Source organism: Rana temporaria, chromosome 3, assembly GCF_905171775.1.
Source record: "Rana temporaria chromosome 3, aRanTem1.1, whole genome shotgun sequence".
NCBI classification, from domain to species: Eukaryota; Metazoa; Chordata; class Amphibia; order Anura; family Ranidae; genus Rana; species Rana temporaria.
In genome coordinates, this window is record NC_053491.1 from 138,316,334 (window position 1) to 138,339,684 (window position 23,351).

The 23,351-nt window shown below is 45.0% G+C and overlaps 1 protein-coding gene across 1 annotated transcript in view; it reads right to left on the bottom strand.

The window, feature by feature from the left end:
• FBXL13 (F-box and leucine rich repeat protein 13) overlaps positions 1-23,219 on the bottom strand; it is a 227,913-nt gene extending 204,694 nt beyond the window's left edge. The window contains exons 1-2 of the mRNA XM_040343479.1: positions 23,006-23,219; positions 13,336-13,439 (exon numbers count right to left, since the gene is read on the bottom strand). Coding sequence (XP_040199413.1) covers positions 13,336-13,439; positions 23,006-23,080 — 179 coding nt within the window. The 5' untranslated portion in view covers positions 23,081-23,219. The remainder of the gene's footprint in view (positions 1-13,335; positions 13,440-23,005) is intronic.
• Between the last annotated feature and the right edge of the window lie 132 nt (positions 23,220-23,351).

A 23,351-nucleotide genomic window follows, 5' to 3' on the forward strand; every position in this document is an offset into this window, starting at 1 on the left:
GGCTGCTGGTTTAAATAGGAATGTCCGGCCTCTGATTGGCCCCAGGGTTGCCGCATACGGCGCGCTGCCGTACCGCGCATGCGTGCGCGCAAACCACGCACAGGCATGCGCCGAAATGTCATTCTACTGGGCATGTGCGGGAATCTGTCAGAGATGGAGCTAGTACCCTGACAGTGCCCCCCCCCAAGGGGCGGACTCCGGACGCCCAAACTGGTCATTAACTCCGGGTGTTCCAGGTGAAAGGCCCGAATCAGGCGAGGGGCATGGAGATTCCGGGAAGGCTCCCAAGAGTTATCTTCAGGGGGATATCCCTTCCACTTTATAAGGTATTGCAACTGCCTTCCTCTTTTCCTGCAGCTCAAGATAGCCTCCACCTCAAATTCTTTTTCACCCTCAATCTCCACTGGTGGAGGTGGCAGTTCTTCTCTACCGTTGAAGGGGTCAGACACAACGGGCTTAAGCAGAGAGGCGTGAAACACAGGGTGGATCTTGTAGGACCTGGGTAAAGCCAACTCAAAAGCTACTGGGTTGATTTCTCGCCTGATCTCAAATGGCCCGATGAACCTTGGACCCAGCTTCCGAGAGGGAATAGGTAACTTGAGGTTGATGGCGGATAGCCAGACCTTCTCACCCACTTTGAAGACAGGGCAATCCTTCCTCCCCTTGTCATGGAACCTCTTATAGTCCTGCTGAGCTTGCTGCATGCTTTCCTGTAACTTCTGAAAGTTTTGCTGGATGCAGGTCACACGTTCCTGGACCGCTGGCACAGATGTTTCCGGGATGGAGTCTGGCAAAAAGGAAGGGTGGAAACCGAAGTTAGCCCAGAACGGGGTTTGGTTTGTGGAAGAATGTATGGAATTATTGTAAGCGAACTCGGCTGTAGATAACAAGGAGGACCAATCGTCTTGGGAGACTGAGCAAAAGCATCGTAGATACTGTTCTAGCGTTTGATTAGTGCGCTCTGTCTGGCCATTACTTTGAGGGTGATAGGCCGAGGACAGACAGATCTTCACTTCCAAAGCTCTGCAAAGTTCCTTCCAAAATTTGGATGTGAATTGAGTACCTCTGTCAGATACTATGCTTTTGGGCACTCCATGGAGCTTGATAATCTCTTTAAAAAAGATTTTGGCTGTGTCTGCCGCGGAGGGCGTACCCACCATGGGCAAAAAATGCGCCATCTTGGACAGACGGTCCACCACGACTAGGATCGTGGTAAACCCGGCTGAAGGAGGCAAATCGACAATAAAGTCCATGGAGATGTCAATCCAGGGCCGTTCTGGGATAGGAAGGGGTTTCAGCAGCCCCCAGGTCTTCGTGTTTGGCCCCTTACTCCGCTGGCAGCGAATGCAGGAAGAGACATAATCCTTGCAGTCGGACCTCCATTTAGGCCACCAGAAGGAGCGAGAGATCAGTTCGGAAGTTTTACGGGTACCAAAATGGCCAGCCAATTTACGATCATGGAAGGTGCTGAGGATTAACTGTCTTGCCTCTGTTGGAACAAAAATCTTCCCACGAGACCACAGCAGGTCGTCCTTTTTCTCCAAGGAGGAAACCTCATGATCAGGGCACCGTTGGCATGCGGTCTTTAGAGCAGTCAACAAATCTGTTTGAGGGAGAAGCAAAAAATTTTGAGGTGACAGGATCGTGCTGGGCTCGGAATTATCGGGCGTATCTGGAAACATCCTGGAGAGGGCATCAGCTTTTCCATTTTTTGCGCCAGGACGATAGGTAATATGGAAATTGAAGCGAGCAAAAAAAAGAGCCCAACGGGCTTGTCTGGGCCTAAGGCGTTTTGCAGACCGTAAGTATTCCAGGTTCCTGTGGTCAGTGAAAATGATAATGGGATGCGCTGCCCCCTCCAGCAGGTACCTCCACTCCTCCAGTGCAAATTTTATGGCCAGTAGTTCTCTATCGCCTACGTCGTAATTGCGCTCAGGGGGACTTAGTTTCCGAGAGGCGTAGGCTACTGGGTGAAGAAGCGACTTCGGTCCCTGTCTCTGGGAAAGAATAGCGCCTGTAGCAGATTCCGAGGCGTCCACTTCTAGAACAAAAGGTAACGTAGAATCCGGATGACAAAAGTACAGGTGCCGAGGTAAAGGCCGTTTTGAGTTTGATAAAGGCCTCCTGAGCCTCTTGTGGCCACTGGAAGCGGTGCCCCTGGCGGGTCAACTTGGTGATGGGAGAAACAATTGATGAAAAACTGATGATGAATCGTCTATAAAAATTGGCGAAGCCAATGAAGCGCTGAACGCCCTTTTTGTCTGTTGGAGGTGCCCACTCCTGGATAGCACTGATTTTCTGGGGATCCATGGCTACCCCATTCACAGAAATGATGAATCCTAAAAATTGCACTGATGTCTTTTCGAACTCGCATTTTTCTGATTTGAGATAAAGCCGGTGTTGTCTCAAGATGGTGAGAACCTGCCTGACATGTTGCCGATGTAATTCTTTTGTGGCTGAAAAGATGAGAATATCGTCCAAGTAGACTACGAGGAAGTCATCTAAAAATTGTCGAAAAATGTCATTGACTAGATGCTGGAAGGTGGCGGGCGCATTACAGAGCCCAAAGGGCATGACCAGATACTCGAAGTGCCGAATCTGGACCTGAACGCAGTCTTCCACTCATCTCCTGCCCTTATTCGGACCAAATTGTAGGCGCCCCGGAGGTCCAATTTAGAAAAAACCTGAGCTGATCGGAACCTTTGAAAGAGCTCAGGGATTAGAGGCAGCGGGTACCGGTTCTTGATGGTAATTTTGTTTAACTCCCTATAATCAATGCAGGGTCTAAGCGATCCATCTTTTTTCTCGACAAAGAAGATCCCCGCCCCCGCTGGCGAGGAGGAGGGACGGATGAACTTCTTACTTAAATTTTCTTCAATATAGACCTTGAGGGTCTTCAACTCAGTCTCTGACAAGGGGAATATGCGCCCAAAGGGAATTTCAGATCCGGGCAAGAGGTCAATGGGGCAGTCATATGACCGATGTGGTGGGAGATAATCGGCTTGTTTTTTGTCAAAGACATCCTTGAAGTCTAGGTAGGCTGGAGGAACATGCTGTAGGTCTTCAGGTGGAGTAGCTAGCGTGGAGCAGGCGACTGGAGCGGGTGCGAGACAGTGCTGGGAACAGTAGGTGGAAGGGAAGCTGACTTCTTTCTTGAGCCAATCAATGCAGGGCAGATGAACTTGTAGCCAAGGGAGACCCAGAATGATAGGGAACATGGGGGACGGGATCAAGTCCAAACAGAGGAACTCCCGGTGCCCAGAATCTGAGATGGCACAAAGAGGAAGGGTTTCCTGGGTAATCAATCCGGAACGGGGAAGAGAGCCATCAGCCAGATGAACTTGCAGCTGAAAATCCTTGGTACGGCAGGGGACACGCAGCTTTTGGGCCAAGGATGAGTCCAAGAAGCAGCTGCAGGCCCCGGAATCAATTATCGCCGGCAGACGTGTTGCCCCTTCCGGGAGCTGTAGGGAAAGAAAGAGGATAACATAAGTCTGAGGCAAACTGGTAACAGGGAAATTGATAGCAGATGGAGGTTTCGACTTACAAGGCCTTACTGGGCAAGTGCGCAAAAAGTGTCCGGCGGCTCCGCAGTACAGACAGAGGTTAGATTGACGCCTCCGGAGTCTTTCTTCTGGAGTCAGAGGGGCCCGTACTATACCAAGCTGCATCGGCTCTGGGTCGGGTAATGAGGTGTTTGGTGGAGCTGGGTGAGGCGGAGGTACTGGAGCATATCTTGGTGGAACCCAGTTAGGCCGGTTGGACTGGAACCTCTCCGAACGACGTTCTCGAAGGCGCCTATCCAGCTGAGTGGCGGTTTGGATTAAATCCTCCAGAGAGGCAGGGGGTGCCGACCTTGCAAGCTCATCCTTTAGGTTCTCAGAGAGGCCCTGGCGGTATTGGTACCTGAGGGCCAACTCATTCCAGCCTGTGTCAGCAGACCACTTTCTAAATTCGGCGGTGTAGTCTTCCACCGGCCGTCTCCCTTGATTTAAGCTGTGCAGAGTACCCTCTGCGGTGGCTGCACGTAGGGGGTCGTCGTATAATTTCCCCATGTGGGTGAAGAAGGTGTCCATAGAGTCAAGTATTGGACTGCGTTGTTCCATTAAGGAGTGTGCCCATGCTTGAGGCTCCTCAGAAAGGAGAGAGATTACGAATCCAACCTTAACAGCTTCGGTCGCAAAAGTTCTAGGTTGCAAGGCCAGGTAAAGGGAACAGGCATTTTTGAAAGCCCGATATTTCCGGCGGTCGCCTGAGAATCGCTCGGGCATGGAGACCCGGGGTTCGGGATTACTCCCCATCATGGCAGGGCTTGCAGGAGCTTGGGCAGCAGAAGGTCCGGGTGAAGAGGCTAGGGCCGCAGTGGATGGACCTGGGGAACCGGCCAGTTGTTGGAGGCGGCCATCAATCTGGAGGTAGCCTTCCTGAAGCTTCTGGACTGCCTCTGTTAAGGCGGAGACCTGTTGGCACAGGGTCTCAAAGGGTGAGCGCGCCCTGTCAGTCTCAGACATCTGGCTGGTTTGTACTGTCAGAACCTGTACTCACCGAGACCGAGATGCTGAGGGCGGCTCACCTTTGCGACCCTGTGCAGACCACTCCCTGGAGTTGGGACAGAGGAGGGACGGCACAAGGAGGCACCGGCGCCGGGAGCTGGCAGGAAGACTTGGTGCAGCTGACAGAAGCAGGGCAGGTGCAGAAGACTGGAGACAAGCGTTGGTCAGGCAGGAACTGGTAGGTGAGTCTGGTAGGGTCCACAGGAGATGAGGGCAAATCCGAGTCACAAGCCGAGGGTCAAGGGCAGGAGAGTTCAGAGGGAGTCCATGAGAGCAAGCCAAGGTCAAGGGGCAGGAGACAACAGCAATCCAGGTAACGTTAGCCAAAGGGTCAGAGGTTCCAGGTGAGAGGAGAGTCGTCAGGAATTCCGGGTCAAAACAGGCAGGTACGGCAACAGGTAAACACATAGGAGCTGAAGACAAACCAGCAACCTGTTCAGGGAAGGCTGCTGGTTTAAATAGGAATGTCCGGCCTCTGATTGGCCCCAGGGTTGCCGCATACGTGCACGTGCGCGCTTCCACGCACACGGCGCGCTGCCGTACCGCGCATGCGTGCGCGCAAACCACGCACAGGCATGCGCCGAAATGTCATTCTACTGGGCATGTGCGGGAATCTGTCAGAGATGGAGCTAGTACCCTGACACATGGCAGCAGAAAACATTTGGTCCTTAGAAGGCACAAAGTTCTGGAACCCAAGGTCCAGCCCTCCGAAGAGAGGCATTACAGGCCAAACCTCGTTCTTCACACCGAGGCCCGGGTACCGTCCACTTTGGCTATGAAGCACTTTGGACGGATCCGGTATATAGCCTGCCTAGATCCAAAAGACCATTACAGCATGACTAACTAAACGTGACCAACACCTAAGACACTGGCGAAAAAACTGAGGTACTTCCTGTAGGGGAGGGGGTTATATAGGGAGGGGACTTCCTGTTTGAGAGTGCCAGTGTACATCACCTGAAGGTAGACTATATAACCCACTTAGTAATTATTGAACCAGCTCTGTGTCCCGTGATGTATGATAGAGAAATGTGTTAATTTCTCTTCAGGATTTCTCTCATTCTACTCAATACACATCCCCCTCCCCCTCCCTCTCCCAGGTCTCCAAATTTGCAGCTAAAACAGAGAGGATCTGCTGAACAGCTCTTTTATCTTTTTGCAGAGATAACAGAGCTGGAATTCGCACCGCACAAGTGTGAATCCGGCCTAACAGTTTTGGAAAACCATTAAATCGAATGGTTTAGTTCTATTTTAACCACTTCCCGACCGCCTTACGACAATATACGGCGGCACTTGAAAGATGGATATCTCGGTAACGACAGCAGCTGCTGCCACAACCGAGATATCCATCTTTAGTGTGAGCGGTCCTGTAAAAGATAACGGTGGTTTCCGGCGGATTCGCCGCGAGATCACCGTTATCGGTGGCGGGAGAAGTCTAAATATGAGATCTGAGGTCTTTTTGACCCCAGATCTCATATTTAAGAGGACCTGTCATGCTTTTTTCTATTACAAGGGATGTTTACATTCCTTGTAATAGGAATAAAAGTGATCAATTTTTTTTTTTTTTTTCCAAGGGAAAAAATAATAAAATAAAAAAAAAAATAAAAAAAATTTAAAGCGCCCCGTCCCGACGAGCTCGCGCGCAGAAGCGAACGGATACGTGAGTAGTGTCTGCATATGAAAACGGTGTTCAAAGCACACAAGTGAGTTATCCCCGCGAGGTATCGTTAGAGCGAGAGCAATAATTATAGCCCTAGACCTCCTCTGTAGCTCAAAAAATGCAACCTATAGAATTTTCTAAACGTCGCCTATCGAGATTTTTAAGGGTAAAAGTTTGACGCCATGCCACGAGCGGGCGCAATTTTTAAGCGTGACATGTTGGGTATCATTTTACTCGGCGTAACATTATCTTTCACAATATATAAAAAAATTGGGCCAAATTTATTGCTGTCTTATTTTTTAATTCAAAAAGTGAATTTTTTCCAAAAAAAGTGTAAGACCGCTGCGCAAATATGGTGTGACAAAAAGTATTGCAATGATCGCCATTTTATTCTCTAGGGTGTTAGAAAAAAATATATATAATGTTTGGGGGTTTTAAGTAATTTTCTAGCAAAAAAAAATGTTTTAGTCTTGTAAACACCAAATCTGAAAAACACCCAAGGTACTGAAGTGGTTAAGTTACATATTTAAAATGTTCCATTACCGTATTTGCCAGTGTATAAGGTGACCGGGCGTATAAGATGACCCCCTAATTCTACAGTTTAAGATTTTTTTGCCTGTACTCACCGTATAAGACGTCCCCCCCCTTCCGAGGCTTCCTACGCTTCATATTTCTTACTTCTGGAGCCATATTCTTCTTCATTCTTGCTGGAGCCAATCACGGCAAGCAATGTATTCTATTAATGAATACAAAGCCTGCTTGGATTGGCAGAGGCTACAACATTATCAGCCCACGCCTCTCTGATTCTCAAAGCCAATCCGAGCAGGCTACTGTATGTAGGCACTCGGATTGGCAGAGGTTGTTACCCCAATCTGAGCAGGCTCTGTATTCATTTGAATACATCGCTCACTGGGATTGGCTAAGCGGTATATTCCCAAATGTATGTAGCCAAATCGTTCTCTGTCCGCGCGGATTTCGGTTTGATGGTGTGTACAGCCATCAGACCGAAATCTCCCAGCGGAGATGTCCGATAAAAACGGTCCGGCGGACCGTTTTCATCGTACTGTCCGCTCGTCTGTACGGGGCCTGAAAGGTAGTCTTATACGCCAGAAAACACAGGGCCAGATTCAGGTACAATTGCGCCCGTGTAACGTAAGCCGTTTACGTTACACCGCCGCAAGTTTTAAGTTTTAGTGCCCGATCCACAAAGCACTTACCTGGAAACTTGCGGCGGTGTATCGTAAACACGTCCGGCGCAAGGCGGCCCAATTCAAATGGGGCGGGTACCATTTAAATTAGGCGCGCTCCCGCGCCGGACGTACTGCGCATGCTCCGGTCGCGTTTTTCCCGACGTGCTTTGCGCGCAATTAAGGCGCGCCGACGTGTTGAGAATCGCGACGTGCGTAACGTACTTACGCCGGGAAAACAAAAAAATTCAAAAGCGACGTGGGAAAGACGGGCATACTTTAACATGGTGGAGTACTTTTACACCATGTTAATAGCAGCCCTATCTTTGCGACGGGAATCTAACACTTGCACCGGCGTAACGACGGGAAAAACCTTCATGGATCGCCGTAACTGCTAATTTGCATACCCGACGCTGGTTTACGACGCGAACTCCCCCCAGCGGCGGCCGCGGTACTGCATCCTAAGATCCGACAGTGTAAAACAATTACACCTGTCGGATCTTAGGGATATCTATGCGTAACTGGTTCTATGAATCAGTCGCATAGATACTCTGAGAGATACGACGGAGTATCTGAGATACTCCGTCGTATCTCCTTTGTGAATCTGGCCCTCTGTACTTAAATTTTCACAAAAAAGCACAGTTCCAAATTTTGTTAATTATTAGCTCAATGCAGTTTTGTCTTTCAGATTTAGTAAGAATTGTGGATGTCATTTTGTGTTTGTGTGTGCTAATAATGATTTTACTGTATTTTCATTAATATTACAAGGTTTGATAAACACTTGCGCAAAACTATCATGGAGCATACAAAATCAGTAACATTATCTTTTAATTCTGTAGGGTCCATGCTTTAAAAAAATTAATTATGGTTTGTGGAAAGCTGTAAATAAAAAACTGAAAATAGCAAAACAAATTAAATAAAAAAGTTAATAAATAGCAAATATGGTCCAGCCACCTGAGGTGAAAAATAGTAGGAAGGGTCTGACAGCAAAATTGTTACAATAATAGCTTCAGAGTGGCGATAACTGGAAGTTTCTATAATTCAAGAGAAAATAATCTGTTTGAGTGGTGATAAAATAAACTTCAAAGGATAAAATAATGATTGATGAGAAGATAGAGCTTTTTAACAGATTCATGCTCAATAAACAGGAGAAATAAAGATTATGCATCTTGTTGACATATATATTTGTGAACTGGACATTTTAGAAAAGTATCATGAAATAAATAAGTAACAGAGTTATAATAACTCATCCATCTTAGAGACAAGGTCAGATGACGAAACGTGTTGGAGGCAGAGCCATGGAGAACGGATGGATCTTAGTGATGTTGTATGTGTGGGTCTCAGAGCGCTTTGACACCCACAGAGCTTGTTTGAATACGCATTTGTCGGCAAACGCTATTACCTACTGTGGGACTTCACTACCCTGCCTGCATATGTCTCAGCCTCTGATCTTCTGCTGTGTGTAATCTATGCAGAATTGCCTCCATTGCTTTCACTTAAAGGCCAAGTTCACCTTTTCAGGCAGAATTTCACTTTTCACAATCAATAGAAGCCTTTTGCAATGTTCTTTCTGCCCAATCCATTCAAATGTGCTTATCTCTCACTTGACGTCACCACCAGACGCTGCCCATGTGACCTGTCTACGTGATCTAATTCAAACTAGGAAGGAACACGGAGGTTCCCGCTGACGGAGACGGCGATCGAGGTACCCTCACCGGGCTATTCGGCCCGCATTCTGGATACAGGAGTACACTCGACTCCCTCCCTAACAAAGCCCCCTACATTCTCGGGCACATCATTCGGGAAAATTATCCAGATGACTGCACAAACAGGTTTTTTTTCACTCTGATCATTCCATAGAATGAATAGCTACCTAAGGTCTGTAACCACTTTTTATCATTTTCGTTCCTATTGGAGCAATATGGATGCCATACTATCTGAATAACTTTTCAAGCATCAAAACACACTGTTGTTGCTATACAATCGTGGAGATCGTTTTGCTCGAATATAACATCAACATAATCTCCACATTTACTGGGAATCGAGCCAACATCTATGTATAGCCAGACTTAACAATCATAGTAAGGAACGTTGCTGTGCTGTCACGATACAGCCTCCACAGGATGATTACATCCAGGATGTGCAGTACATGACTACATACAGTATACCTGTGCATTCCCAGGTACTATTTGCCTTCCTGACTGACAGCATACTGCATACAGCTTGTAGTACCACTCAACCTACTGAACACATAATCAGATTGTTAAGGCTACTCAGTGTATATTCAGACCAAGTGAACTATCACTCATTCAAATGACTATTGAAATATTACAATTTCACACAGAGTGAAATAATTTCGAGAATTGATGCGATCCTTGCACACTTATGAGAGGAAGATTCCCTCCCATTTACAGTGAACTCACCATTAGCTCGCTACACTATTCCCCTGCCTATTGGCATTATCGATCCAACCTGCTGCAGCTCCAATACCTCAATCTCCACACCCCCTACCCGTCTCCCTCTCCCTCCCTCCTCCCATCTACCCCTTAAGGGTTCAGTCATTGGTCAGTACACCATTAGGGCCACAATTTGGATACCAGTTGTCTTCACTTCGTGAATACAATCATATTTCTCCTACCTCATATATATTATATATGGTGATGACAACCAATGACTGACCCCGACAGTGTCCGGACAGCGTCATGTGTGTGTTAATGTTGCCTGTTGTATGTCTTGTATGTTATGTGTGTTCACGGTTAGACATTATTTACCCAATACCCTGCTCTTTTAAACTGTGTTGTGATATTTGCATGTGATCCTATTTTGATTAATTGAATCATTACAATAAATTTTTGATACTATACCATACGCTCTTTATTGTCAGGATCGGGATCACTATAGTTTGGCCCTAAGTAACCTCTTTTTTTCCATGACCTAATCTAAGGTCAATTTTCATCTCTTCTTTAGCACTAAACTGTTTATCTTTTTTATTTTTGATATATGCTACGGTTACGGCCCTACTCCCATCAATTGATGGGCGATCCCACATACGTTAACTAATTATTGAATCAGACTTGCACAATCTCCCTTTTCCCCAAACTTCCCCTTGATGTTTATTATCTCTCACTTGCCTATTCCATGGCAGCTTTAAATCTTTACCTCTCTGCTCTCTGATTGGACACAGCATGAGCCAAACAGTAAGTCCAGCGGCCGTGATGGCCACAGCGTTAAATACTCCCCAATCATCCATAATAGCACAACCCCCCCCTAAAAAAAAAAAAAATTCCCCTCCTAGCACAAATCCCTTCCCTTTCTACCAAATCATCTTTTCTTGCACAAACCCCCAAATTCCCCCTCCTAGCACAAATCCTGCCCCCCCCCCCCCCAACACAAATCACCACTCCTAGCACACCTCCCCAAATTTGCCTTCCTAGGACGATTCTTACTCACCGATTTCCTCATCCTACACAAATTCTCTTCCCCCAATCCCCTTGTGGTGCCCCCCCCCACCCACCTCACATGACACCACAGTGCCCAGGGCAGCTTCCCCTTCCGCCCACCACTACTTATCACATCAGCTTCCCATATTATACTGTGGGGAAACAATGTGCAGTGTATGGACATAAAATGAGAGCAAAGCAGGGTAAAGTGATGTTGGTAGGCAAAGACCAAAGAAGCTGCGTGGCACACGTCAAATGCATTGTGCACATGCCCACAGTCCCACCGACACAGACTCTATATCCCAGGGCATGCTGGGATGTGTAGTCTCGGTAAGCGGCGACGAGCATTAATAGGAAGTGACATTGCTACTTCTGAGACACCTCCTCCCGCACCCTTGGGACTGAGAAACTTTTAGGCCCCATACACACGATAGAATTTATCCGCGAATACGGTTCAGCGGACCGTATCCGCGGATAAATCCTCTCTAAGATTTCAGAGGATTTCTATGCGATGGCGTGTACACACCATCGCATTGAAATCCGCGCTGAAATCCTCTGCCGATGACGTGTCGCGCCGTCGCCGCTATTATGACGCGGCGACGGGCGCGACGCTGTCATATAAGGAATTCCACGCATGCGTCTATTCATTACGGCGCGTGCGGGGAATCCCTTTGGACGGATGGATCCGGTAAGTCTGTACAGACGAGCGGATCCATCCGTTGGAATGGATTCCAGCAGATAGATATTCTGTGCATGTCGACAAATATTTATCTGCTGGAAATCCATTCCAGGGGAGATTTATCTGCGGATAAATATCCGTTGGCGTGTACACACCATAGGATCTATCCGCAGAAACCCATTTGATGGGATTTATCTGCGGATAGATTCTATGGTGTGTATGGGGCCTCAGAGCAGAATGATGACATCACAGCTTGAGTTTTGGACAAAATACACAGATTTAACCTCTTGACAACCGAGGACGTCCCTGGCATGTCCTCGACTTTGTGTGGTGATATCTGAATGATGCCTGCAGCTACAGGCATCATTCAGATATCACCGTCTTCAGCCACCGATTCTCTGCACGATAAGAATGATCAAAGCGGCAGTTCCGCCGCTTGATTGTTCTTAAAGGCAGCGGGAGGGGACGTAAGCCGCCATCCGGTGCTTCTCTGGGCTCTCCAGTGCCATCGGGGGCCCGGAGAGCGAATCGGTCGGCGCTGCCTGGAAAGCATAGAGATGACTGGTGACCAGATGGAGGCCCGGGTGCAACATTATGACGTCACGCCCGGTACCCCGAAGTAAACAAAGCAGCAATCGCGGCTGTCGGCATGTGATCGGTGATTTTTTTTCACCGATTTCATGCTTGTAAGCCTGGAGGAGAGATGTGGGGTCTTATTGACCCCACATCTCTCCATAAAGAGGACCTGTCACACTGATTCCTATTACAAGGGATGTTTACATTCCTTGTAATAGGAATAAAAGTGATCAAAAAATAAATAAAAAAAAAGTGTAAAAAAAAAAATTTTTAAACGCCCCTGTCCCTGTTATCTCGCGCGCAGAAGCGAACATGCATGCAAGTCCCACCCACTTATGTAAACGCCGTTCAAACCCCACATGCGAGGTATCGTCGCGTGCGTTAGAGCGTGTGCAACAATCCTAGCACTAGACCTCCTCTGTAACTCGAAAGTAGTAACCTGTAAAAAATGTTAAAGCGTCACCTAAGGAGATTTTTAAGTACCGAAGTTTGGCGCCATTCCATGAGTGTGCGCAATTTTAAAGCGTGACATGTTAGGTATCTATTTACTCAGCGTAACATCCTCTTTCACATTATACAAAAAAAAATTGGGCTAACTTTACTGTTTTGTTGTTTTTTAATTCATGATACCGTTTTTTTCCCCAAAAAAAAGGCGTTTGAAAAATTATTGCGCAAATACTGTGTGAGAAAAAAAGTTGCAATGACCGCCATTTTATTCCCTAGGGTGTCTGCTAAAATATATATATATATATATATATATATATATATATAAAATGTTTGGGGGTTCTGATTAAGTTTCTAGCAAAAAAAATTGTGATTCTTACATGAAGAAGAGAAGTGCCAAAATAGGCTCATTTGTCAAGTGGTTAATGTCAGTGGTTTTGCCTAACTGACAATACTGGGCTACTGTGCAAATTGAATCACCATCCCGGAGTTCTTCTTTAAATGAAGTCGCAAGCCACAAAAAAATCAGCAGTGAAAAATCGCACTGATGTGTGTATTTGAAATTGCGCTGAAGTAGCGCGATTTCAAAGCCGCACTGGTGTGAATCAGGGATAACTGATGGCAGTATAAACTGTTTCTTTTTACTGACAGTTTCTGGTTGCGTTGTAGATGGGTAATTTACATGTGTTAGATACATTGTATTTTTTACAGCGCTATGCTATATGAGGAATCATGTTGTGAACTTCATATGTATGATGATTCTTATAATGACTATGTTAAATGTAAACACATATAATACCATAGAAGAGCTTGATGACCCTTTTCCATGATTTCCTTAATCTTCAGTTCCAAAAATTGGAGAGGATTTTCGGGGCACATAATGCACAATCCACAGAGTAATGCCTGGAAACCGAACATAAAACCAAAATGTTAGAAAAGGTAAAACAGCATTGATAGACTTACCCAAAACTGCAGTTTGGCTTATTTGATTTCATAGGCAGGAATATTTAGGCTGGCCACCAAACATTCCTGTAGAAGAGTCAGATGTGAAACACACCCGTCTCCATCTTTTTTCATTTTGTCCTCCAAAATCTACTGGCTGAAACTGGATAATGAATTTATGGGAGCGTGCCATGGATTCATCCCGTCTCATATCACTTGAGTATATAACACGGTACTTGCAGAATCTCTACCAGAACATCCAGAACCCTTATGCCGCGTACACACGATCGGATTTTCCAAACGGAAAAACCGTGGATGGTTTTTCCGACGGAATTCCACTCAAGCTTGGCTTGCATACACACGGTCACACAAAAGTTCTCTGAACTTCTGACTGCCAAAAACGTAGTGACGTACAACACTACGACAAGCCGAGAAAATTAAGTTCAATGCTTCCGAGCATGCGTCAAACTGTTTCAGAGCATGCGTCAGAATTTTGCGCATCGGAATTGCTACAGACGATCGAAATTTTCGTCGGAAAATTCGAGAACCAACTCTCAAATTTTTGTTGGCGGAAATTCCGTCAGGAAAAGTCAGATGGAGCCTACACACAGTCGGAATTTCCGACCAAAGCTCACATCGGACTTTTCTTGTCGGAAAATCCGATCGTGTGTACGCGGGACAACTATTATGCCTCGTACACACGACCAGTTTTTCCGATGAGAAAACTGCCATTTTTTAGATTGGTCAGGAAAAAAAAATTAGAACCTGCTCTATTTTTTCCCCATCAGTGTTTTTCTCGTCACGGAAACCGGTCGTGTGTATGTTTTTTCGAGGGGGAAAAAAACGTGCATGCTCAGAATCAAGTATGAGACGGGAGCGCTCGTTCTGGTAAAACTAGCGTTTGTAATGGAGATAGCACATTCGTCACGCTGTAATGGACTGAAAAGCACGAAGACTGAAAAGCGCAAATTGTCTCTCACCAAACTTTTACCAACATGAGGATCAGCAGAAGCAGCCCAAAGGGTGGCTCCATTTGAATGGAACGCCCCCTTTATAGTGCCGTCGTACGTGTTGGACGTCATCGCGCTTTGGTCGAGCAATTTTTTGACTGAACGTGTGTATGCAAGGCAGGCTTGAGAGGAATCGCGTTGGGAAAAACGTTGGGTTTTGGCATGTCAGGAAAACCGGTCGTGTGTACAGGGTGTTAGAACTGCTGCCAGGACCTCCATTGGTGCTTACAGAATCCTTGTCAGCATTTCCAATGGTGCTTGCAAGTTTCCTGCCAGGACTTCCAGTGGTCCTTGCAGAATCCTTGCCAGGACTTTCAGCATTCCTTGAAAATACCCTAGGCATATCATCTGACCAAAGGGTTTTTTAAGCTTCAAACCTGGAAATGGCTGGAGCTGTCTTCTTGCCAGCCTGTTTTGTTGCTGACCCGGGTTGACCCAACTACCGTCTTGCTTTCCACCTGACTACAACCTCCGCTTGAACCTCACCACTCTCTTGCCTGATTTCGACCCTTACCTGGATCCGACTACTCTTTTGCCTAACGTTGTGTTTGCCGTCTTCACACCATAGCCGTTCTGTTCCGGCAACCTCCTTGGTGGGGCAATGCAGAGGGCCAGGACCTGGAGACAGCTTGCAGCAAATTAAACTGGGACCACTAGGATTGCAACCCATCTCTACCATGAGGAGTTCTGGGGAAGACCAGCTGTCACTTGGACTTTGCACTTGAAACCTGTCACTTGCCAGGGGGTGCCAAAACAGAAAGCCGACAGCCTTGGAGAATGTCATTTTATGTCTATGGGTAGTTTCTGGGCTCATATAAATAAGCTTTTATTTTTTAACATGCCTGCTTTTGTGAAGCTGTTTGGAGCAGTGTTCTTTTATGGGTAATAAACATTTGCTTCATGCTTTGGGTAAGGCCTCGTACAGACGGGCAAACATGTACGATGAAAACAGTCCGCCGGACCGTTTTCAGCGTACATGTCCGCCCGGAGATTTCTGTATGATGGCTGTACACACCATCATACAGAAATCCGCTCGTACACGATACGCGGCGACGAGGCTGCGCCGTCGCCGTTTAGATGACGCGGCGACGTGCGCGGCCCTGGCAGTTTAATGCTTCCACGCATGCGTCGATGTCGATGCCTGTACAGACGACCGAACATGTCCGACGGACAGGATTCCAGCGGGCATGTTTCTAAACATTTTTAGAAACATTTGTCCGCTCGAAAAAGGCCCGGCGGGCAAATGTACGCTGGAATCCTGTCCGCTCGGCTGTACAGACGACCGAACATGTCTGCTGAAACTGGTCCGCGGACCAGTTTCAGCAAACATGTTCGGTCGTGTGTACGGGGCCTTAGACAACAAGACCATTAGGAAAACTGCTGACAGTGTAAAGGCTCGTACACACGGTCAGACATCCAACAAACTTTCCCTTGGATTTTTTTCCTAATTGATTTGTCCGGTCACACCCATAGCATACACACGCTCAGACTTTTCTGCAAACTTTTCTAAAAATGATCCAACATCACGTGGTTTTTCTGCTCTTTACCGCCACCCTTTGGTTAACTTCTGCTATTGTTGGTTGATTTTAACATTGGTTCTGAGCATGCGTATTTGCACTTTGTACAAAAGTTGGTTGGCTTGCTGTACACACGGTCAGACAAGGCACCATCGGACTTTTGTTGCCGAAAAGTTGGTCCGTTTGCAGACCCAACTTTTTGTTGAATGAAACCCGAAAAAGTTGGTCCGATGGAGCGTACACACGGTCGGACAAATTAGAAAACTTGCAGATTTTGAAGTTGGTTGGCAAAAAGTGTGACCGTGTGTATGGGGCTTTAGCCACTTATCTACCTATCAGAAGGAGGATGGGAGGATGATCGTATTGTAAATCTCTTATACATATTTTGCTGCTCATGTTTTGCGCACAGGCAACAATATTTACACGATTAATAGATGATACAATTTTCTTTCCTGCAACCAGAGGCACCGACTGTGTTGACGGGGGAACCCCACCAGCAGAGCTATATGTTGTTGCCTTGTGTTCTCTCCGTGAGGGGGAAGGAGGCGGTTGTTGCAGGGAGCCATCCCTGACAGGAGAACACAGTGATTATTGCTAGCGTCTATAGCCTCTGGCAATAATCAATTGTAACTATCTGGGATACTGGTTGTGCCCAAGTCGATTGATGGATCGACTTGGGTACAATCAGCCCGCACATATATGGTGGTCCCTGCATAACCGGCTGAGATTTGAACCATCTATGGGTGGCTTAAGACTTCTAAGCTAGAGCTCCCAACCTGTAGGCTGCATTCACAGATGAGCGTAGCATCTTTGAGTGACTTTCCGGCATTTTTTGGCGCGTTTTTGCAGCCTTTTTGAGCTTTGGTGTTTTTTTATTAGCCAATAAAGAAAACTATTATCTGTTGCACAATTTGTTGAAAAGTATTTCAGCTTTTTTAGCCTTTCCATTAGCTTTAATTTCTACTTTTATTATTATTCATTTATTATAATGTTTTTCCGCTAGGGTAAGGGGTTCGAGTTCAGTTTAGGTTAGGGTCAGGATTAGGAGTTGGGGTTAGTTATTATTATTTTATTTATTTTTTTATTTGATTTTATTATTATAATACGAATAATAATAAATAAATAAATGTAAAATAAATACACAAATAACTAAAATTCATAAATACAAAATAAATAAATTCAATAAATACTAAGTAACAATACATAAATAATTAACCCTTAACTTTAACCCTTACCCCATAAAAAAAAAAACGAAATACTCTAACACAAAGATAATAATAATAATAATAATAATAATAATAATAATAATAATAATAAATTTTTTGTTCGAGTTTGGGTGTTGTTATTTTAATATTATTATCAATAATAATAACAATAATAATAATAATAATGATAGATTTTATATTTTTAAGGTTAATTATTATTTATTAATGTATTTTTACATATTATTAATTTATTTGACTTATTTATGATGATTTTTAGTTATTTGTGTATTTATTTGACATTTATTTTTTTCACATATTATTAAAATGTATTTTTTAAAAAAATTTATTTGAGCAGAAAATTGCAACAAAACGCACGAATACGCACAAAAACGCAAGAATGGCACGTTTCCATTCATTTCTACGGGAATACAAACGCGCCAAAAATGCCCAAATCTGGCCAATTTGAGCGACAAAGAAAGCTCCAGAATTTGTTTGAGCTTCAGATGTTCTGGAGTGGAGATGTGAACCATCTTCATAGAGAATAATTGATTTTTCCCCCTGCAGCATTTTGAAACTTTAGGCTTCAAGCTACAAAATGCTGAGGTGTAAATGGGGCATAAAAGTGGATCTAAAGCCTCAAGGTTTTTTACCCTAATGCATTTATCCCAACTCTGGGCAATACAAGTTTTAGGTTATTATGATAGAAATATTTTCTATAGTTGTATTTTCAAAGTTTTATATTACTTTGTAGACTTCCACTAATATTTTCCTTTATATCTATTTATATCTATTTATATCTATTTTAGTTTTTCGTTACTTGTTGATAATAGATTTTAAGTGATAAATTAAAAGCGATGTTCTTTACGTATTGTAGCAGTGGTCCCAAAACTCATTCTTTTTTTTTTTAATACCTATTGCAATATTTATTTAAATATTGCATTATTTTATTTAAAGAATTGCATAAATGTTCCAGTGGGGGGTTTTTGGTGCGTTTTTTTTTTTTTTACAGCACCAAAAATGCAGCAAGCAGGCTTTTACTAAACGCAGCGGACCAGCAACAGATCAGTGTGAAGAGTTCCATAGAATTACATAGTCAAGTAATGCGTTTTTATTCCACTTTTTTAATGCAAATGCAGAAGAAAACAGATCGGTGTGAAAGCTGCCTAAACTGAGCAGATTTCAGTGCCCAGGAGGCACAGGGGGGTGCTCAGGAGGCACAGGGGGGTGCGTACAGCCCACTGCCAGCAGCCTGTGAAAATCAATGACAAACTAAAATACAGTTCAGTCTGGCTAGTAACAGATCAACAGAACAAGCTCTCCTGCAAATGTATCAGTTAAAGGAAAAGGTTGTAAAGGAAAACAAATTTCATCTTAAAGCGGTGTTTCACCCTAAAAAACAAGTTTCTACCATGCCATCAAGCATACTAGCGCGAGCTACAGTATGCCTTTCTTTTTTTTTTTTTTTCGCCGTACTCACAGTTTAATCCTGTAGTGAAGTTTCAGACTCCCCGCGGGGAATGGGCGTTCCTATGCAGAGGGAAGATGATTGACGGCCGGCTCTGGCGCGTCACGCTTCCCGAAAATAGCCGAAATAGGACTTGCCTCTTCACGGTGCTATACGGCGCCTGCGCACAGACATCGGAGCTGACTGCGCAGGTGCCGTGAAGAGGCAAATCCTATTTCGGCTATTTTCGGGAAGCGTGACGCGCTATAGCCGGCCGTCAATCATCTTCCCTCTGCATAGGAACACCCATTCCCCGCGGGGAGTCTGAAACTTCATTACGGCAGTAAACTGTGAGTACGGCGCCAAAAAATAAAATAAAGGCGTACTGTAGATCGCGCTAGTATGCACGATGGCATGCTAGAAAAAAAAAAAGTTTTTTTAGGGTGAACCCCCGCTTTAATGCATTCTATGCATTAAGGTGAAAAAACATCACATCCCCCCCCCCAAGCCCCCGTTTTACTTACCTGACCCTTCGAAAGTCCCGCGCTCGCCCCCGTCATCCTCCTCGAGTCGAAAGCCCGGCCATTGATTGGCTGCAGTGGATGGACTGAAAGCAGTGCAGCCATTGGCTGGCACTGCTGTCAATCACATCCAATGATGTGGCGCGCCGGGGGGTGGGGCAGAGTGATACATCGGCGGCTATGGCCGCCGCTGTATCACGGGAGCGCGCCTGCAACAGCTACACACCACGCTCGCTCGCATGTCTGTGTAGAGTTGCTGCGGGGAGGAGCCGCGACAGAAGACTTGGATCGGGGCCACTGTGTGCAAAACAAACTGCACAGTGGAGGGAAGTATAACATGTTTGTTATTTAAAAAATTGAATAAAAAATAAAATCGTTCACAACTCCTTTAAGAGTGTTGAGACAACCCATTTAGTACTGATAGGGGTGCTTACAATGGTTAGCTTTTATTAATTTATGTAAAACCTTTGAGAGTCTCTGCCTATGTGGAGAGGGGGTGTGTGCCTTTCCTCCAATCAGCAATATTAGCTATTTTGGCTGTATGTCCTGACATCACACTCTGTTAAACATGAAGAGAAAATTTCCTAACAAGATCTGAACTTTGTAAACAGTATATAAATGTGAAGACAGCAGATATACATGTAAAACTTATGTAGGGAGATTTGGTTCATCCCTGTGTATCATCTGAGGCTGTTCACTTCACTGGGTGTATAGAGGGTTTACATCCACTTTAAAGGGGAGTTCCGTCTAAAAAAAAAAATATTAAGGCTGCATTTACACCTAGGCGTACAAAATCGTGGTGTTTTGTCCCGCGAATTGCGGCGACAAATTGCGGCGTTTTGTACCGCGATTTGCGGCAACAAAACGCCGCGATTGTGAATGCAGCCTCACCCCCTCTATGGAGATGGTTCACATCTCCTATGCCGAACGCCGAAAGCCGCCTGAAAAAAAGGTCCAAGACTTTTTTTCAGGCGGCAGGCGTACGGCGTTCGGCGTGGAGATGTGAACCATCTCCATAGAGGGCAATGTGTTTTCATCCCTCCAGCGTCTCGGGGCTGCTGCGGCGTCACACTACAGGCGACAAAACGCCTAGGTGTGAATGGGGGCTAAAAGTCAGCAGCTACAAATACTGCAGCTGCTGACTTTTAATAATCGGACACTTACCTGTCCCAGGGTCCAGCGATGTAGGGGGAACGAAGCCCTGCTCGTCTCCCCCTTCTCTCCGTGGCACCGGCATTGTCAATGTGGGCACGCACTGTGCACCGTGATTGGCGGAGCAATCATCTGGGACCTGTGACCTTTATGGTTTCTTGCATTTGGACCCTGAAGGTTCTAGTTACACCTCTAATAGAAGGTATATGTATAACAAGCACATACAGGACTTCATATTTGCTGACCACATCGACTGGAGCACAGACAGGATTGGAGGTAGGATCTCCCATTGACTTGCTTTTGAATTGCAGGCAAAGCAGGTCCAACAAAAAGAATGTAAGATGATGAAACTCTCTAAGGAGTGTCAACAAATTAAAACAGCGCTATCAAATAACTGTGCATATTTGACTATATAAAATACATTACTACAACCCATATGTAATGATATACAGTGATAATAAACAAAATATATCCAGTTTAAGAAATAAACACTAAACTGTGACTGTAATAATAAACACCCGTGATTGACTTAAACGTGAAGTGAACGCACTGATAGTGCAAGAGACAGTCTTTAAAAATAATTTAGAACGTGGCCAAACAAAGCAAAGTTCATGTGTATAAGGATCCTGCGATCTTCAAAAATTTTTCAAAAACTTCCACCACACCCGACAGTGCTCAGTGACTCCTCCCCCATCAAATGGACACTCACCGGATAGGTATGCCTCACACTCTCGTGTTTTGGCACAAAAAACCTTATCAGATGTAGTTGTTCCCGTCAGTATAGATGTAATCCAAATATGACATCCAATCAGTTCCACATATATGTCAGAGAGAGACAAAAGAAGTGCAAATAGTGTGATACCATCAAAGGTTTAATAGCACACCAAAATAAAACTTCAAACAGTGCACTCACAAACAAAATCTTGTAAAACAGCAGAATATCACATCAAGAAACTCCTTCAAACGTCAAAATGGTGAGAAGCGGTCACGGCGGCCCCCCGATCAGCGAGAAAAAGTGAAACCAATTCTCCTACTCACGGTGCCATGGACTTCTGTCAGATGCAGCTGCACATCCACTTAAATAAAAAACTTCAAACGCACTCTGCATCCAAAAACGCAGCACTCACTAGTAAAATTAGACTGTATGGCAATACCCCGACATGTTTCGTTATAAAAACTTATTCATGGGACTCTTGAGTCCCATGAATAAGTTTTTATAACGAAACATGTCGGGGTATTGCCATACAGTCTAATTTTACTAGTGAGTGCTGCGTTTTTGGATGCAGAGTGCGTTTGAAGTTTTTTATTTAAGTGGATGTGCAGCTGCATCTGACAGAAGTCCATGGCACCGTGAGTAGGAGAATTGGTTTCACTTTTTCTCGCTGATCGGGGGTCCGCCGTGACCGCTTCTCACCATTTTGACGTTTGAAGGAGTTTCTTGATGTGATATTCTGCTGTTTTACAAGATTTTGTTTGTGAGTGCACTGTTTGAAGTTTTATTTTGGTGTGCTATTAAACCTTTGATGGTATCACACTATTTGCACTTCTTTTGTCTCTCTCTGACATATATGTGGAACTGATTGGATGTCATATTTGGATTACATCTATACTGACGGGAACAACTACATCTGATAAGGTTTTTTGTGCCAAAACACGAGAGTGTGAGGCATACCTATCCGGTGAGTGTCCATTTGATGGGGGAGGAGTCACTGAGCACTGTCGGGTGTGGTGGAAGTTTTTGAAAAATTTTTGAAGATCGCAGGATCCTTATACACATGAACTTTGCTTTGTTTGGCCACGTTCTAAATTATTTTTAAAGACTGTCTCTTGCACTATCAGTGCGTTCACTTCACGTTTAAGTCAATCACGGGTGTTTATTATTACAGTCACAGTTTAGTGTTTATTTCTTAAACTGGATATATTTTGTTTATTATCACTGTATATCATTACATATGGGTTGTAGTAATGTATTTTATATAGTCAAATATGCACAGTTATTTGATAGCGCTGTTTTAATTTGTTGACACTCCTTAGAGAGTTTCATCATCTTACATTCTTTTTGTTCACTTATTATCTTCTAAACAGCAGCTAGGCATCATCCACTCCTCCATAGGCGCAACGGTGGGCGACTTTTTAGGGCGCATTCTATAGATCACCCATTGTTACTATCAAAGCAGGTCCAACACCTCAAAGATTGGGATTTTTTTAGGCAATTAAATTTTTTTAAAATATATAAATTATATGATTTATTACAAAAAATACATAGATAGAAAAGATGCTCCACAAAAGTGGTGCTGGACAATTAAAAATTGTTACATAGAAATTGTTTTTTCTATGTAACAATTTTTAATTGTCCAGCACCACTTTTGTGGAGCATTTTTTTTGTAATAAATCATATCTTTTTATATATATATATATTTTTTTTTTTTATTGCCTAAAAAATCCCAATCTTTGAGGTAATGGTTTTGTTGATTCATGAGGAATGATGGCAATATACATGCCAGTCCATGGGAGTCTCTACCTATCTTTCAGGCAGGTCCCTTTATGTTATCATCACAGAACTCCTATGGACACGAGCCCCAGGAATGGTGCATGTTCCCTCCCGGGGCTGTCAGTCACACCCAGCTGTCCCAGAATGGAATTTCCCGGGCAGTGCAGTGATTGCGGACACAGGTTACCTCGTAGATCTGGGGCAGGCTGTGCTGCCTGATGTAGCTCCGGAGCGGGCCGCCTGCGTTCCGCAGAGAAGCCATGATACCAGTGTTAGGTCCGACCGATCGCCGCCTGCACTTCGGGGAGTAGCGTCCCCTCCGCTTGTCTCCTAGAAACAAGCCTACACTAAGTCTCCGCCTCTACAGACACTCCCACACCCTAGACACGCCCACTCCTAGAAGACCGCGGACTAGAATTCCCCGCCTCCTCCTCATCAGCCCCTCCCACACCCAAGCAGTGCTCGTACCACCTCTAGAAAATGCCCACCACAAGTCTCCGCCTCCTCTTCAGCAGCCCCTCCCACACCCTTTC